Source organism: Metschnikowia bicuspidata (genome assembly GCF_001664035.1).
Source record: "Metschnikowia bicuspidata var. bicuspidata NRRL YB-4993 chromosome Unknown METBIscaffold_3, whole genome shotgun sequence".
In the NCBI taxonomy this organism is placed as follows: domain Eukaryota; kingdom Fungi; phylum Ascomycota; class Pichiomycetes; order Serinales; family Metschnikowiaceae; genus Metschnikowia; species Metschnikowia bicuspidata.
In genome coordinates, this window is record NW_017387733.1 from 1,836,723 (window position 1) to 1,853,988 (window position 17,266).

A 17,266-nucleotide genomic window follows, 5' to 3' on the forward strand; every position below is an offset into this window, starting at 1 on the left:
TCATGAGAATTGGTCACTGGTGAGAATTCTCTATCGCGGGAATCGGTCTAAAGCGAGAATTGGTGTATGTTGGTCTTCTATTTGCCTCTGGTTTAAGCCTTCTTCCTCCGGAAATGGGACCTCTGGACGGGGTGCTATGTGTAGGATCCGCCTGGTGCCTGGAACAAGCCTACATGTTGTCCTTCGATGCACCAAACCACCGAGTTTGGAGTTCTCTCTCTGATAAAGCGTTTCACATTCCGTTTCTTCTTGTTCAGTCTCTTCAAATCTCAACTTTTTGGCGGAAATCACGCTAACCCTGGCCCAGGCTCTTCCGTAGAGCTGTTTTAGGCATCCGAGGGAGCAAACCTATGGATTACATTCCTTCGCTGGCTCCAAGTAACTGCATGGTATTATATATCGACTTATAAGGACTTGGTACCAGCTGGACGATGACATACCCTATGAAATATTAGCCTGTATGCACTTTGGTGTGAGCTCCATCAGATATCACGTCGAACACCACATAAAGTTTCCTTTCTTTCAGAGCCTTCCCCCTTATAATCGAGACGCAAGGCAGACACTCTATGCATTTCAAAAGTGAAATAGAAGTATATTTGTATATTCCGCAAGTCCCGTGCAAAAGACCTGTTGACGATGATACACCCGGTTCAGGATACTGCCATACACAATTGTGCAGCTCGTATCTAGCAATACAGTCATACAAGAGATCTCACAAAGGACTTCAATGTCAGGAATAACATATTTTGCACCGTGGCTAAGTTGAATATAGACATGCCTAGTGGGTCACAACAGGAAGAGCTGATGACTCCAGAGAAATCATAGGTGAAAGGTTAGGTATAGCTTCAAAATCAATACAGAGCATATAGTAGAACTGCCTTTAAGCACAAGTAGTGATCCACATTATGCGATAGAGTCTTTAGAAAGGGTCTTTGCTTTTAAACACCGTGGAGAGTGGGTGAGCTGGCCCTGTGGAACAACTGTAACTAAATTATTATTCCGCTCTATGGCTCAAAATCCACTAACGCAACACATCTGATGCTATGGCTAATTGCCAAAAAGCGATTCAGTGGCAGGTTTGCACAGCGAGTATGACACACCTAAATAAAAGCTCGGGCCAAAGTAAGACTCACCGTAGCTATAATAGCGAGCCCGGTAAAAAAAGAGTTGTTTTGGCCATCTGTCAACCAGGATTGACTGCTTTTCTCCTATCTGAAAAACATTATTTTCTGGAGATAAAAACTGGATTCCCGCTCTGTACAAATGACCTAGCATGAATCACATTCACTTAATCGTGACTATAAGCGAACATGCAAGAGTTTCTTGCAATTACCAGTGTTGATTCAACTCAATATCCGGTTATTCTTGAGTTTAGTTCTCTTGGTAGTATGAGTAATTTCATCAAGAACATATATGGTGTATCATTTGTGAAAAAAAAACACATGTTATTTTGAAATTTGAAATATTCCGGCCTTCGGAATACAAGAGCATTATATCTACACAGTTGTTATGACAACTCAAAAGGCTTTATCAGGGAGCAGTAAATACCAGTCGGGATGGCAAAGCAAGACATAGTATCAAAAGCCGTCAAAATTAGTTTGAAAACAGATGTATAGACATTCTTTTACATCTGTACAGCTTTGTTATGAGATTATCTTTTTGTTTATGACACGCCTTTAAACGTGGCAATTCTACAATCGAAGGTGGATAAATTAGGGGCATCTCAAGACATATGGGGGAGTAACTGGGTATGGATTCATGAGCCCTCAGGCTGTTGAAATAGGATGTTCTAATCTTGTTGTTGAGACACACGATTTAAAAAGAGTCTAATGTCGCATATTCAGAAGACATTAAAAGGAGGCATGTGCCTTCTTCTCCCTTCCGTTGGGAAAACCCCTATTCAGATTACCTTCAAGTCTTTCATATGTTGCCCTGGCCCCACTGATGCGGTCCTTACCACCTTACCATAAGCTCAAATCCTTTCACCCATACACTTCAATATAACTTGTCACTTTTATATGCATTTTGAAATTGTATACAATATTGTATCAATCTCCAGACGGGCCTATATTTTCAATAAGCGTTTCACGCAGGGTAGACTCCAGCAGTCCAAAAGCAGTGCATGCACACCAGATTGTTTTTGCACTTCAAACCAGCACCACAAGGACTGAAGTTTAACCTGGCGTACTGTAATTTATTTGAATTCCAAAAAATAGAAATATGCTCGAATAAAAGCCAAAGCCATGTAAAAAGGGCACGCTAGCGAGATAGTCCATCACACCGCCATATTTTATATGCACTACATGTATGCGGGTGACTACGCGATAAGAGCTGCAAACTTTACTAGTCGGCTGCGAACATAATTGTCAGGCTGCTTTCACTAAGCCCAAGACAGGGCAGAAAGACGTACTATTTTCGAATATAAACGCTTTTATAATCTGATTATGCTGCTTGTTTCCTTTGCCAGCCCTTACCTGCCGAACCTTTTGTGTCGGTATATGATATCATAATAAATCGCTGCTTTCTTTCCTTTCGAACCTTGAAAACACAGCTCAGTTTCTGACTTCCCATAAAATCACTGTAAATGAGCAATTCTACAGACCCCAACACAATCTCCAAGGAGAGGCTCGCCCACAATTCACAGGATAATGACGAAACCTCCAACAAAGAAAGCAACGCCAACTACCTCTCATTTTCCACCTCACCAGTGGAGCAGAAACACCCCCCAGAACACTTGGAGGACCAATTGGGAAACGCTCATGTGAATCTTTTGTCAATGAAAAAATTACTCATATGTCTTCTCGGAACCTCGCTCAGTTTATTTGCGGCCTTTTGTGACCAGACCAGTGTCACGGTGGCACTCACGTATATCGCAAAAGACCTCGACGCCCAGAATACTATTAATTGGGCGGGTACTGCTTCTTTGCTAGCAAGCACTGTATTCCAAGTGTTTTTTGGCCGGTTTGCGGATATTTTTGGCCGCAAGGAAGTTTTGCTAGCGTGTCTTTGTTTGCTTCTCATCTCCAGTTTACTTTGTGGCTTTGCCGCTAATGGCCCGCAGTTCTACATCTTCCGGGCAATTGCTGGCATAGGCAGTGGGGGCGTGTCTTCTTTGTCAATGGTAATTATGAGCGATGTTGTCACGCTAAAGCGGCGGGGCAAACTACAGGGTATTTTGGGGTCAAGTGTCGGAATCGGTAATGCAGTAGGGCCCCTCATCATGGCATATTTTGCAGAGCAAAGAACATGGCGAGATTTCTACCGCATTATGCCTCCCATAATTCTGGTGATCATTTTCTTGGTGTATTTTTCAGTATCAAGCAAGAAGAAAAGCTTGGACTCAGTTCTCTCCACCAGGGAGAAGTTGAAGAGCATCGACTACATCGGCAGTTTCTTTGCAGCAGCATCCTTGATCCTCCTTCTTATTCCAGTAAGTGGTGGGGGCTCAGCATATCCCTGGAATAGCGCTTTGGTCATCGTAATGTTTATTGTTGGAGGTATCTGCTTTGCCATTTTTTTACTCGTCGAGTATAAGATTCCTGAGTTGCCCATGATTCCCCTCACGATCTTCAAGAATTTCACGCTTAGCGTCATCTTGTTTTCAACATTTCTTTTCGGCATGGCATACTACTCGTTTCTTTTTGCCGTGTCCTACTACTTTCAGTTAGTGAGAGGCCATTCAGTCAAGAAGCTGGCCATATTCACCCTCCCTTTGGTGCTTATGCAGGCATCCATGTCGGCTTTTGCCGGCTCAATAATGACATTTACTGGCCGGTACCTTCCAGTGATGATTGCCGGCTATTCTTTTTGGTTTTCTGGACATGCAATGACCCTTTTGTGGGACGAGCACACCTCTGATGCCATAATTGTGGGTACCATGGTTGTTCTAGGCACAGGCTGTGGATTCATTTTCCAACCCACAATGGTGGCAGCACAGGCAAATACAAGGAAGGCTCAGAGAGCCGTAGTCATCAGTACAAGGAACGTGATTCGGTCGTTCGGCGGTGCTTTGGGCACAGCAATTTCCTCGTTGATTATCACTAATTCTTTGTTGAAAGACATTAAAGCCCAGGCAGGTAGTTCCATTTTGCCTCCTCTGTATATGCGATACATGAAAGCAAACATCTACTCGCATCCTGATGTTTCAGTGTTGACCAAAGAACAAGTCAATGTCGTCAGACACATGTACAGTGTGGCGCTCAGGAACTACTTTTACTTCACTCTACCACTTCTTGGGATCTGCTTACTTTTGGCTTTCACCACGAGAGATCATGGCTTGCAGTGTTTGGATGAGCCTCGGGATATAAATGGGGGCGACAATGATTGTGCCGAAGCAAGCAAAGAAAATGCATGAATTTCAGGTGAGAAATGGCCTGACGTCTCCGAGACATTCTTTCATGGTCCTAACCACATAGCGGGTCCAGAGGTGACTTTGAGGATTTCGTACACATGACAATATTGAGACAGGCCCTGAGATATCGCCATGAGCTGAGGCTCTCGATTACGGAGCAAAATCTTGAATTCTAAGATTCATTCATAAACGGGGCTTCCCGATTCATATATCATGCCTTGACGTTATGTTATTACATAGTATACTATTTTATTTTTCTCGAGTCGTAGCCCTGAGCACGCTATAGCTCCCCAAGCTTTACCCGGCGTTCAAAAGTGTTTTCAAAACGTTCTTCTTCACGAAATCTTGGATGTAGTTCACGTTATTCTCTGCGAAATTCTGATTTTCGCCATTGAGCTGCGCAGCATTCCCAGAAAGCCACCCAAGAGCGCTGTTCTTTTCTACAGCAGAATCTAGAATGGGATTCCCCAAAATTTCCTGGGCCGCGGGCAAGTTGTTCAAAGCTTCCCTTTGTTTCTGTCTCAATTTCTGGTAGATCCGATAAACCAATGGAAGGTCTTTCATAAAGAAACGTTGCGGCCCTCGGTAGTAGGCACCCAATGCCAAGAGTGCCGCAATAAAAAGAAGCGTCACTTTCACAGAAAACTTGAAGACTCCCCACCAGAATCGCACGATCCGCATGAAGCATTTGAACAATATATATGCTGCCAAGAGCATCGTGATAAGTCTCGCGGTCTCGGGGTAGGTTGCGTTGAAGTAGCGCACTGCCATGAGGACATTCAGCATCAAAATGACAATGTATGTGACAGCATTGCTCAACAAATTCATGAAAGTAGCTGAGGACAACATTTTCTGGTGACTCCCAGACAATAAGACAACTGGCTAGTTGAAATATATGGAAAGTGGTCTGCAGGAACGAGCGAGAATTGGGGTAGACGTGAACGATGGTGCGCTATGTGCAGTGCGCATTTATCTGCTATGATGGTGGGATTCAACGGTGATCACACAAGCAGCAAGTTGGTGTGGTGGCGGGTTGATTCCAGACTCCCCTCATGTTCCGGAAAGTTATGTGCTTTTTACCCTCGGATTTCTAACTAATTACGATTTCTAGCATTGATGTTCATTTGCGAAAAGCATCAGTAGGGTCATGTGACTGCCTCCAGACAGGAGCCGTCTAATAGCAGTTGTTCAGGCAGGAACTATGAAACATGTAATATGTATGAACCAGTGTTTGAAAGGTCGGAATGGTCAAAAGAAAAATTCTGACTTTTCTGGGCCATGAAGAATCATAGAGAATGGCCCACTGGCTGGAAGTCATTATTTTGAAAGCGACGTCCGGGGTAGACAGAGACAGAAGTTAGGGGTTTTTCGCTTTGAGCCCCAAAACGAAAAATGTTTTGAGCACTGTTTTCTCTATCTTAGTTCAGATTCGTTCTGAATTTTGGGTGTTGCAAGGAATAAAGAGAGTATCAACTTAAAAGCGTGGGGCCGAGTGCTCCTGAGGCTGACTGGTGCTCGTAACTAAAAAGGGTATATCATTGACCTGATGGGCATAGAGATAAACTCCTGATTATAAGACTACCAACAGTCAGTCTGACTTTATGCTGTATATGTTACAAGTATTGAAGATGAAGTGGTTCTTCATTTTTTTTCGGAACAAACTTCAAATTGACATCAAGGGGACTTTTCGAAAAAAAGGTGGCTTTGTTGAAGAAAAAGCGAGACTCTTCATCTCCAAGAAACGAGAAACAAGAACGGCGCTGGGAAAAATCCAATTGACAATGGAATTATAAATCCCCGAGATATATGAGACCACCACAGTGAAAAGACCCATTACAAAATCCAACTATCCAAATTTTGTGTGTTGAACAAATATTGTCCATTTTCCCGGACCCTCAGGTACCGGTCTCACGCAAGCCAGCGCACTTACCCGGCACACGGGCAAGTATATATAGCCGCGAGCATCGCGCACTTTTCCCCTTTCCTCTTTTTTTCTTTAGAAAGTTGACCTCCGGGCGTCTTCACATATACTTTTGGCAGCAGACACGTCTGCTCTGCAATTCCTGGTCTTTTTGCTCAGCCTCGTGCTGGAAGCTCGTGGCCTCGTGTCTCGCCTATTAACTTAGGGAGGCGCACTATGGGGCCGCTTGTCAGAAGAGCTCTGGGGACGGCAGATCTGGGCACTGTGCCTGCTGTTGGAGAAGTTCGGTCAGATAAGCGAGGTTATACAGAATATGCTGTGGGTTCGAAACCGCAGTGTATCCCGTTATGCCACTACATTCTCTAGCGTAGCGAGGCCTTTGGCCAATGTAATTTTTTTCTAGTGGGTGCACCCCAAGCGTAGCAGGAATTACGAGTGATCTAGACATCTCCGAAAGTCGATGCTTTCTCTTTACAATGGATGTGCAACGCATGTTTCCTATTTTAGAACGTGAACTCCAGAACACACGGCCTCGAAATGCGGGCTGAGTCCAGGAAAAAGGCCCAGAAAACGCTTCAACTAATGGGTCTGATAAATGACAACCAAAATGCCTAGATGTGAGACTCCAGTTGAGTTTTACCCATTCACTCAGTTGACTGAATCAGAGCCCGCCAAACAGGGTTGTATGTGACTTGTGCCATGATTTAATTCTGTCCCAAGAGCACAGTGCATGTAACCACAAGCACTATTCCAAGTAAGGTTATTTGCAAGTATACAAGCCTGTCAACTCCCGCAAGACATATTTCTCGACAAGTTAGTCCAAGCTTAATAGCGTTCAGACCTAGGGTCTCATCGTATGTGATCCCCTTTTAGTCTGATGGGACGAGAGAAGAAAAAACTGAAGGTTTCGCTAGAAACTGTGATACTACCAACTAAGGAATTAAGAAAGCAGAGATGTTTGAAATACGCCCATAATCCCCATTAAGACGCACGACAGGTTGTGGGTAAGAGCTTTCTCATCAGCTTGTTCTGAACAATGCTCCAAATCATCAGACAGAATATCTTCAGCTGGCTATTTCTTGTTGCACATACAAAATCTTCAAGAATCAGACACACGCTTCGAATGGGGCACAGATCCAGGCTTGAAGGAGACGTTGCGGATGAGAATCAAATATGATACAAGACCCCTGTTCATGCAAATTGGGCGAGATGTACCTCCGGTTGTTTTTGAGGGACTTGCCTCTCCCAATTCCCTCAGATGGGCTTTTTGACGCACAAGTGAACTTTTTGAGTCGATGGGGGAGATCATCTGCAAGATCAATTGGAAGGGATCTATTGTTTCTTTTCTTGGTGTCTTCTAAGCCTCAAGGTCTCGTAATGCCACTTGCTTCAGAAGAACGACCGAAACAGGGACGTAATGCAATGTATGTTTTATGATAACGTGATCTTGTATGAAGGGGACTTTCCCAAACTGTACTGATCAAATGCAATAGCCAGATATGCATACGTCTCAGAAGATTACTACACGAACCACACAGCAAAATGCCAGTTTGAGTTCCATGAAAACAGCGACCTGATAATCTGGTCTTTCATTCGAGCGGTACTGCAAACCCTACCGTAACATAGCGAAAAGGATATCGCAATGCATCGACTGAGTGATTCCGGTGAGAAAGATGTAAAGAAAACGTAACATACTGGATAGGAACAGATATAAATCTGAGTTTGAAAAAGACTTTTGAGCCATTTGAACTTGGATGGAATGGAAAAGTACAATATCCATTCATTGATTGAGAATAAGCTAGTGGGGCAAAAATATTAGGCCTTTCAGGCCCCCAGTTTGGTATACATGCGAAACTGGTTGCTCGGAAATAAAAGACTCCGATCTGAGGAAAGCTAGCAAGAGGACACCGAAGAATATGAAACGCAGAGATGGACCAGACAGACAAACCTAGAGAGCAAATCGAGCAGAACATTCTGAAGTTAACGTTCAGTGAAACGGGCGAACCAAGCAAATCCAGATAAAGTCAAAGAAACTGGGACACAAAAAGCACGCCCGCACAATAATGTGGATGAATCGGCATGAGCCATGCAGAGTAATGGACGAGGCAAATACATAGAACAACCTGAACTATGTCCAAAGGAGTACAAAACAGAGCCATAGGTTCAGGGTGGTTGCAGGAAATTCCGAAAAAGACCACACAATTTGATTGGAGGAAATCGCAGGGAATACTAAAGAGAGAACTCCAGCAACGAACACAAATGAAGATTTTTGAGGATTGACCGGCACGATCTGACCCAAAGCAATCGAATGAAAGCATACAACCTCAGCAGAATGAAGCAACTAAAACAATCAGGGCAAAACAATCAGGGCAAAACAATCAGGGCAAAACAATCAGGGCAAAACTACTTGAGAAAGCGAATCCCATTCACAAACAGAGAAAGTCATTTCAAAAGTTAATCTGACGAGTCAGAAAGAAGGGATCGGCACAATGCGATTGAAGCAAATTGAACAAAGGGCTGTGTTGTATTCGAGCACAGAGCAATATAAACGCAAACAATCAGCAAAATAAACTTACGTAAATCGGGCGATCATGAACCAGGTAAAAGAAACAGATTTAGGAGCACAGCTCCAAAACTGCCGAGACCCAAATCCAATTCTGGAGCCCCACCATATTCGCACCCACTAGCCCGCAGCCAACGAGATCCGAAAGAACACCCACGAATACTAATAATCCCCACCAATAATCCCCAAAGCACACCAGTAATCCCCACCAATAATCCCCAAAGCACACCAGTAATACCAACCAATAATCCGAAACCCCCCCCCCCCCCCATAAACCCACCAATAATCCCCAGACCTCACCAATAATCCCCACCAAGAATCCCCAAAGTTCACCAGGAAAACCCCCCATAATCCTCCAACCTCACCAGTAATACCAACCAATAAGACTCAAAACCCACCAATAAAACCCTCCAATAAACTCCAAAGCAAACCAGTAATACCAACCAATAATCCTCCAACCTCACCAATAAAACCCACCAATAATACATCAATAATACAAAAAAAACCCCAATCATCCCACCAAGAAACCACAGACTAACGGCCGGCCCCAGATCCCCAGGCCGCGGCTTCGCCTGGCGCGCAGCCTGCAGTCACGTGCGCCGCGGCCGCCTGCCAAACAGCCGCGTGCGCATGGAGGAGTCCCTCCATACTACTTTTCTTCTGGTTCCACCGCTGGCTTTTCCACACATCGCCGGCCGCCTCCCCCCTGTCCCCCCCGGGCCCGTCCCCTCGCACCCGCCCCACCGCCCCCGGCCCGAACAGCGGCACGTGCCCCCGAAAAAACGGCGAAAATCCCCCTCCTCCCCATGTTCCTGAGGAGAAAGCCGCCGGCCCCCTACTTGCTCGAGGAGCTCCAGCAAACATACGCCGACGCCACCGCAACGTCCCTCCAGAACCTCCAGCTCGAGGACCGCGGCCAGCTCGCCGACGCGCTCCGCGGCTGGAAGGCCTTGCACACGCTGTTGCTCTACAAGGTGGACGTGTTCGAGCGCAAGGCCCCCAAAACGTCGCCCGACGAGGCCGCCGTGCTCGCGGATTTGCGCGCCGTCCGCGACGAGAACGTCAGGCACTTGGTGCGCCTCCAGCTACGGCTCGACGAGCAGCAGCGCAGGGGCGCGCCGCCGGCGGCGCCGCGGGCGGCGGCCCACAAAATGAGCATCCCGTCCCTCCGCCCCGGCAACCCGCAGGGCCGCTCGTTCAACGGCGCCGCGCCGCGCCCGATGGCCAGGTCGCTCCGCGCGGGCTACCACATGTCGCCGCAGAACAGGGACACGGTGCAGGCCGCGGCCACCGTGTCGTGGACACGGCCCAAGGCGCCCCCCGGCCCCGACGTTTTCCAGGACTTCGACCAGACGGAGATGTCGCTGGTGCGGTACGAGCGGCTCAACTCCGTGGGCTCCGCGGGCTCCGCGGGCTCGCCCTCCGCGTCGCCGGAGCCGGCCAACTTGATTGACCTCGACGGCGCGGTGCACCGCTCGCTCGAGGACCTTGCGCCCGGGCGAAAGCGGACCCCGCCGCCCGTCCCGCCCAAGCGCGGCGCCATGCGGGCCGCGGCCCCGGCCGCCAACGGCGACTCGCTCGCGCGGCCGGCCTCGAAGCCTGCGTCCCGGTCCACGTCCGACATCCCGGAGCCGAAGAAGTACGTCTACAAGCAGCCGCAGCCGCTCAACATCCCCAAGATGATGCAGCAGAGCGGCGCGCGGGGCCGGGCCAAGGCCCCGTCCAGCAACACGGCCAAGGCCCCGTCCAGCAGCACGGCCAAGAAGCCTGCCGCGGCCGCCAGCCAGCCGCCAAAGGCGCCGCCCGCGGACGAGGCGCGCCGCACGCCGGCCAAGAAATCCAACATCACATACAACTACAAGCCGATAGCCAAGGCGCGGCCGGCTGCCGCCAAAGCCAAGCCGGCCCCGGACAGGCCCAGGGCACCCGCGGCGCAGACACTGCCGCCGACGCCCACGTCGCCGTACATGAACAACATCATCAGCGACTACGAGTCCGACGACGAGCCCTTCGCCGCGCCCGAGCCCGCGCCGCCCTCGGGCGACATGTCCGCCGAGGAGCAGGCGGCGCTCATCGGCTCCATCCGCGGCATTGACGAGGTTTCCGCGCACCAGATCCTCAACGACATCGTCGTGCGCGGCGACGAGGTCCACTGGGACGACATCGTGGGGCTTGACGCGGCCAAGAACTCGCTCAAGGAAGCCGTCGTGTACCCCTTCTTGCGCCCCGACTTGTTCCGCGGGCTCCGCGAGCCCACGCGGGGCATGCTTTTGTTCGGGCCCCCGGGCACCGGCAAGACGATGCTCGCGCGCGCCGTGGCCACCGAGTCCAAGTCGACATTCTTCTCCATCAGCTCCTCGTCCTTGACCTCCAAGTACTTGGGCGAGAGCGAGAAGCTAGTCAAGGCCTTGTTCCTCTTGGCCAAGAAGCTCAGCCCGTCGATCGTCTTCATCGACGAGATCGACTCGTTGTTGGGCACTAGAAACGACGGCGAGGTCGAGAGCATGCGCAGGATCAAGAACGAGTTCTTGGTCCAGTGGTCCGAGCTCTCGTCCGCCGCGGCCGGGCGTGACTCCACCGATGGCGACGTCAGCAGGGTGCTCATTCTCGGCGCGACAAACTTGCCGTGGGGCATCGATGAAGCCGCCCGCAGAAGATTCGCCAAGAGGGTGTACATTCCTCTTCCCGAAGACGAGACGAGAAAACTACAGATCTCGAAACTTTTGGCCTACCAGAACCACACGTTGCTGGAGGAGGACTTCCACACGCTCATCGACCTCACCAAAGGCTTCAGTGGCAGCGATATCACGCTTCTCGCCAAAGACAGTGCCATGGGCCCGTTGCGGTCCTTGGGCGACAAGCTCTTGAGCACCCCGACGGAAGAGATCAGGCCGATCCAGCTCGAGGATTTCGTCGAGAGTTTGAACTACATCCGGCCGTCTGTGTCCAGCGAGGGCTTGAGCGAATACGAGAACTGGTCAGCGAAATTCGGCTCTTCCGGGGCGTGAATCCCGCTTTCGCACAGGCTTGTTTCAACGGACTCGGAATTGCCGCTCGTTCTGACGGACACAAACCTGGGGACAAGTGGCCCCGGAGCCGTGGATTCAATCACCTTCATCAGCCCCATCTCGGGAGTCTCGTGTCTCAGTCTAGTCTATATAGCTTTATATTCCGCATTGGCTGGTAGCCCGACAATACAACACCGACGCTGCATACATGCAACAGCCGCCGCACACAGCCACTGGGGTAGTGCCTGCGGTTTCCTCATGGCCAAAAAGTACAAAATAGCAGTGCATGGATTGAATGCCATACATATTACAGGGCTCTGCGGGTGCGTGAATTTCTACGCAACACACACAAGAACCATGGTCCTTGGCGCGACCGAATGGAATGTTCGGAGGGTCTCAAATACCGTCCACGTAGCCGCTGACGACGGACTTAGAGAAGCCGCCCTCCTTGACGGCCAACTCATAGTAGCCGTAGATGGTGGTGACACTCAACAAGATGGACGTGCCGCTTCCCAAGCAGCCCACCATGTCGCTGATGACCGACAAGGCACCGATGGCCACACCGCCCAAGGCCGCGGCGGTGGGAATGATTCTCTTCAACTCCTTGTACGCAGAAGTGCTTCTGTAGCCGGCAATGACGAGCCCCTGGTCCTTGAATTGCTTGGCCACGTCTCTGGGGGACGTGCCGCTGATCTCGATCCAGGTGGTGGAGAACACGGCGCACGAGCCCAAGACAAAGGTGACGTAGATGACGGTCTTGACCGGGTCCACCAAGGCCTCGGCGAACGAGGTGGGGGGCTGGATGTAGTAGGACAAGCCGCTGGTGGCGTATAATTGGGAGGAGCCGCCGCGGGCGCCCCAGGAGCCCAAGAGCTTGACAAAGAGGTTGTTGGGCCATCTCATGAAGAGCATCTGCGAAATGAGGAAGATGTTGGAGGACAACGCGGACTGCAACATGATGGGCGTGTTGGACGTGTAGAACAAGCGGATCGGGTACATGATATACGCGCCCCGCTGTCTCACGGAAGTCACGGGCAAGTCCACGCGCACGCCCTGCAAGTACACCACGGCGAAGAACACGAGCACGGTGGCCAAGACCTGGAGCATGTTGGGCAAGTTCTGTCTGTAGAAGGCCTCCAAGAGCGCGCGCTTCTTGTCCTTGCGGGAGCCCAACAAGTGGAACAAGGCCACGACCGCGCCGTCAAACTCCGCGCCCTTGCCGGAGGCCGAGGTGGTGGGCGCAAACGCCTTCCACATCACCAGCTCGCACACGTTGGTGGCGGTGAACAACGAGATGCCGGAGCCGAGCCCGTAGCCCTTCTGCAACAACTCGTCCAACAAAATGACAATGATGCCCGCAAACACCAACTGCAACACCAACAACAAGCACACGCCCGTGCCCAAGGTGCGCGGCGGCCCGTACATCCCGGTCAACACGTACACGGTGGCCTGGCCCACGGCCAACATGATGGCAAAGAGCTTCTGCGCCGTCTGAAATTGCTCGCGGTCCTCCTTTTTGGTCATGTCCACGTGGATCAACTTGGTGCCCAGCAACAACTGGAACACCATGGACGCGGACACGATGGGCGTGATGCCGAGCTCCATCAACGTGCCGCGGTTCAGCGCCAACATCATGCGGAGCCAGAGCAAGGGGTCCGAGCCGTCGGAGGACGCTATTCCATAGAGCGGCACCTCGGACATCACGAGGAAAATCAACAACGTGACGCCGGTCCACATCACGCGCTGGTTGAACGGCACCTTGCGCTCGGGCGCGATGACCTCGGGCACCAAGGGCTCGAACGGTTTGACTAGGTCCAAAACTCGGAAACTCATGGTGTGTTTTGGGAGGAAAAAGAGGAGTGGGCGGGTGCGTGGATTTCGTTGACTGTTGACGTGTTCTTTGCGCGTGGGTCACATGACCCGGCCAGGCGCGCGACGCTGCGGGTGCGAAAGGCGGGCACCGGTTTCAGTATCAATTTCTGAAGCCAAGTATGTGCGGTACTTAGGATCCTTAGAACTATTCTCTGAAACGCTTGAGGAGAACAAGATCGGGAGAAGCATCCTCTTCGGGAAAAACATCCTCTTTGGGACAAGGTTTTTTCCTTGCCACGCGAGGGGCGACGATGGGGCGGGTGTCACGTGACAACCGGTGGCTGGAACTTTGCGGATTTATGGGGGCGCTGTTTTGGGGGAGCAAAGAACGGCGATGGGGGTTTGGGGTGCAGTGGAGAGGCGGTGGCTGAAAACAGGGGAGGAAAAAAAAGGAGAAAAAAATGGAGGATTCCGGGGAATCCGGGGAATCCGGGGGCACCGGGATGCTGGGAACCCCGCTTGGTCATTCGCGAACAGCACTAATAAAGTATAGACCTGGGATCTTTGGGGGAAATGGGGGATTGTGAGAATGCCACCGGTAAATGGCATATACGTATTTTTGGGACGGCAGCGGCGTGATTTTTGAACAGTGCAGAGGGAAGTTCGGCCTGGAAGTCTGGGGACTGTCACTGGCAAACAGTAGTCCTGTATTGGAGGAGCACTTAATAAATAGGGAGAACAGCGAGAAAACACCAAGAGTCTCTGACTGATGGGGTTGGTAGATGGTGACGGGCAAGGAAAATGAGGGCATTGGTGAACATGGACTAGATGGCTGTTTGAATGGTTTTTTGATACAATTTCATGGTTATTGAGCAGTGTCCCCATCCCTTCTAAAACTACACTATTCAGTCCCCAATACCACCGGACGACCTTGGTATGCATTCAATGCCGGTGCACTGATATCGGTGGACAGAGACTGATGAGATTAGAAAAACATCGCTCGCATTAGTAAAATTCATGCGGAGTTCATGAAGAATACATGGCAAGCAGCATGCAAAAGATGGTAGCACCACTGCGAAATAATGCCGGGCTAAGCCCTGACGGGATAGCACAAAGGGTGATGGCTCGAGAAATCAAGCAAAAAATCAAGGAAATTCTTTGGACCCTCTTGAGATATCGTTCGCAAACATCAGAAGGCTTTAATAGAGTACGCCTTGGCCCAGAATAATCTACACTCGTGCACATAGTAGTATAACTGAAAGGAACTCCTCTACAATCCCAAAGAAATCAACAGAGGATTAGTCGAGGACCCAAATTATTTCAAGTGAGCTGTCATGGACATGAAACATGTTTACAGCTTCCAAAGCAGTCTTGCCCGAGTTCTTCTGTTGGAGCCGATACCGAACAAACTTTGCTTCGGTACTCAACAAATGGATCTTAAACTAAAATTCTCTTTTTTTTTTTGCTTTCTTCTTCGCCTCATTTTTCCTCAAAGCTGAGGCTAGTGGGGCCCTTTATGTCTTCACCGGAATTTTTGGCGACTATATCCATAAAGCCAACCAAGACTGGAGAAACAAAAAAAGCTACATATAATTTTGCCATCACTGCTCATGACTATCAGACAAAAGAATATTTTCACAAGCAAATGCGCTGAATCGGGTAGTCCAGATAGACCTTGCCCAACTACTTAGGCTCTGCAGAACACGGGATGGACATACCCTTACTTCAGACAGTTTGCCCAAAAATGACAAGACATTCTCACAACATCAGATCCAGTACTTCAGATGCTTATCAGGAAGCCGAAGTACAATCCAAAGCTTTTCAGAAAAGTCTTTATATTTCACCAGAGACTGATTTGTTTTCCCGAGTCTTATTGCCTGCAATATCCTCTGCTTCTTAGAGAAGGCACGGTGCATGAACAAATCCCCAGAAAGTGTGATGTCATCTAGATATTATGAGCACCTTTTATATAAAACGGGCATATTGCCGGCCCAGCTCACTGCATATCCGATCTAAGACACTAGCTTCTCACTCTCACCCAACGGTGGATATATCATGTCTCAGCAGTCATTGTGGCTAATCTTGATACAGATACATACCTGGACATCCAAATCCGCCTCAACTTATTCAGTCCGTGTTTTCGTTTAAAATATTAAATGAATGTTAGGCTAGAAATTTTCAACCCTCTCGATCGATGACCTAACTGTTCCTGGATTTTGAAAGGGAAAATAAGCACACAGACAGCTGCGAAGGATTAGATAGAGGCTCCTGTTGTAAACATGGCGGATAAGAACCATGTATTTCATTGTTGAGCTGAGCGGACGGTTGGGAATTCACATATACTCAATTGTAGAAAGTCATCATACAGCCCATAAGTACGAGAGATAAATGAGCTGTTATGAAATACATTACTGTGACAGGAAATAGATACATCCGTTTACAGAATACACTGGCAACACGGCAATCGGTGAAAGCAGAACGAATTACACAGCAGAAATATTAGGATGGGCCACGACAAAAATCTTTTGCCTCGGCTGTTTGAATCGCAAAATCTTACAAAACAGACAGCACCAAAAATCCAGGACGCTGTGCAGTTGCAAAATCCTCGGGGTTTAGGCTTTAGTCTGTTGCTTCATGCCTCGAAATTGGTGTCCAAACAAGGATGGAAATTAGAACTTGTACTACATAAATCAAGTCACCCATGGTATCCGGAAAAGTGGATCCGGCCAGTAATTTGCAGATGTATGCTAGCTTGGGATGCATAGTATAGCTGAAGTCATAGCTGATTTTGCATTGGTTCAGAAGAAATCTTCAGCGTTCCTGAGTGCTGCCCAGTTTCATCATATCATGCGGAATGCGGACTTCTTAATTGTCTTTCATCCGGATCATATTCAGAACTACGTCCTGAGGATAGTCAGAACTCAATGCTTCTCGATATACTTGAGCCTCGGCGTGTGCCAATTCATATAGTTTTCTTGGAAATATGTCAATTGATACTCACAGGGATTCAAACCTGTAAAATTTACTGGAAGTGGACTAGGCCTTGGTGGGTTCAGAATGCGTGGCGACGGTGGATTTGGAGTTCAAGCTATGTTCCGCTTGGTCCCAATTTCACGCGTTCCAACCCGAAGATTCCACTCGAATTTTCTGAGGGCAGACTCCAAGTCCCGAAAACATATCCAAAACATGACTGTGGCTCTACAAAATATATGTCATTTCTGCCTAGTGCCATGGCAAATCTGGCATCTCCTGGGGCCCTCTCAATGCCGAGCCGCGAATTGGACCTAAAATCAGTCCGCAGTTGCGAACGATGGCCCCGGCCCGAATTACTCAACTATACTACTCATACACTTCTACTTCTTGACATACGAATGAAATAACATAGAAAAGCACCAGCCAAAAAAATAAGCTCACATCAAAGTAACATCGACAAAACACAAACAAATCATCAACAAAACATAAACAAATTCTAAACTAATCATTAGCAAAGCATTCGCATAATCTGGCCACGCGCATGGGCCCGGAAGTCCCAGGCCTCTCGCCAGCCCACAAGTGCGCGCCTGAATAACCATCGACCATCTTGACCTACAACTTCTATAAATTCACAACCT

General features: G+C 49.1%; 5 protein-coding genes across 5 annotated transcripts; 3 read left to right on the top strand and 2 right to left on the bottom strand.

The window, feature by feature from the left end:
• Positions 1-2,584: 2,584 nt before the first annotated feature.
• Positions 2,585-4,483, top strand: METBIDRAFT_70082 (uncharacterized protein; the record flags this gene model as incomplete). Its single annotated transcript, XM_018858385.1, has 1 exon — positions 2,585-4,483. The coding sequence occupies one exon, from the start codon at positions 2,585-2,587 to the stop codon at positions 4,352-4,354; it is 1,770 nt and encodes a 589-aa protein (XP_018711984.1). The 3' UTR covers positions 4,355-4,483.
• Positions 4,484-4,542: 59 nt separating this feature from the next.
• METBIDRAFT_31992 (uncharacterized protein) lies at positions 4,543-5,227 on the bottom strand. The gene has a single exon (XM_018855960.1). It carries the CDS (start codon positions 5,198-5,200, stop codon positions 4,649-4,651), a length of 552 nt encoding a protein of 183 aa, XP_018711985.1. The 5' UTR covers positions 5,201-5,227; the 3' UTR covers positions 4,543-4,648.
• A 4,408-nt stretch (positions 5,228-9,635) lies between these two features.
• YTA6 (putative AAA family ATPase) lies at positions 9,636-11,843 on the top strand (the record flags this gene model as incomplete). Its single annotated transcript, XM_018857346.1, has 1 exon — positions 9,636-11,843. A coding segment is annotated over one exon (2,208 nt), but the record flags the coding sequence as incomplete, so codon positions are not given.
• Positions 11,844-12,239: 396 nt separating this feature from the next.
• Positions 12,240-13,676, bottom strand: SEC61 (translocon subunit; the record flags this gene model as incomplete). The annotated part of the gene is made up of 1 exon (XM_018854135.1): positions 12,240-13,676. One exon carries the CDS (start codon positions 13,674-13,676, stop codon positions 12,240-12,242), a length of 1,437 nt encoding a protein of 478 aa, XP_018711987.1.
• Positions 13,677-16,500: 2,824 nt separating this feature from the next.
• Positions 16,501-17,257, top strand: METBIDRAFT_185877 (uncharacterized protein). Its single transcript, XM_018854796.1, has one exon. It carries the CDS (start codon positions 16,580-16,582, stop codon positions 17,033-17,035), a length of 456 nt encoding a protein of 151 aa, XP_018711988.1. The 5' UTR covers positions 16,501-16,579; the 3' UTR covers positions 17,036-17,257.
• The last annotated feature ends 9 nt before the right edge of the window (positions 17,258-17,266 follow it).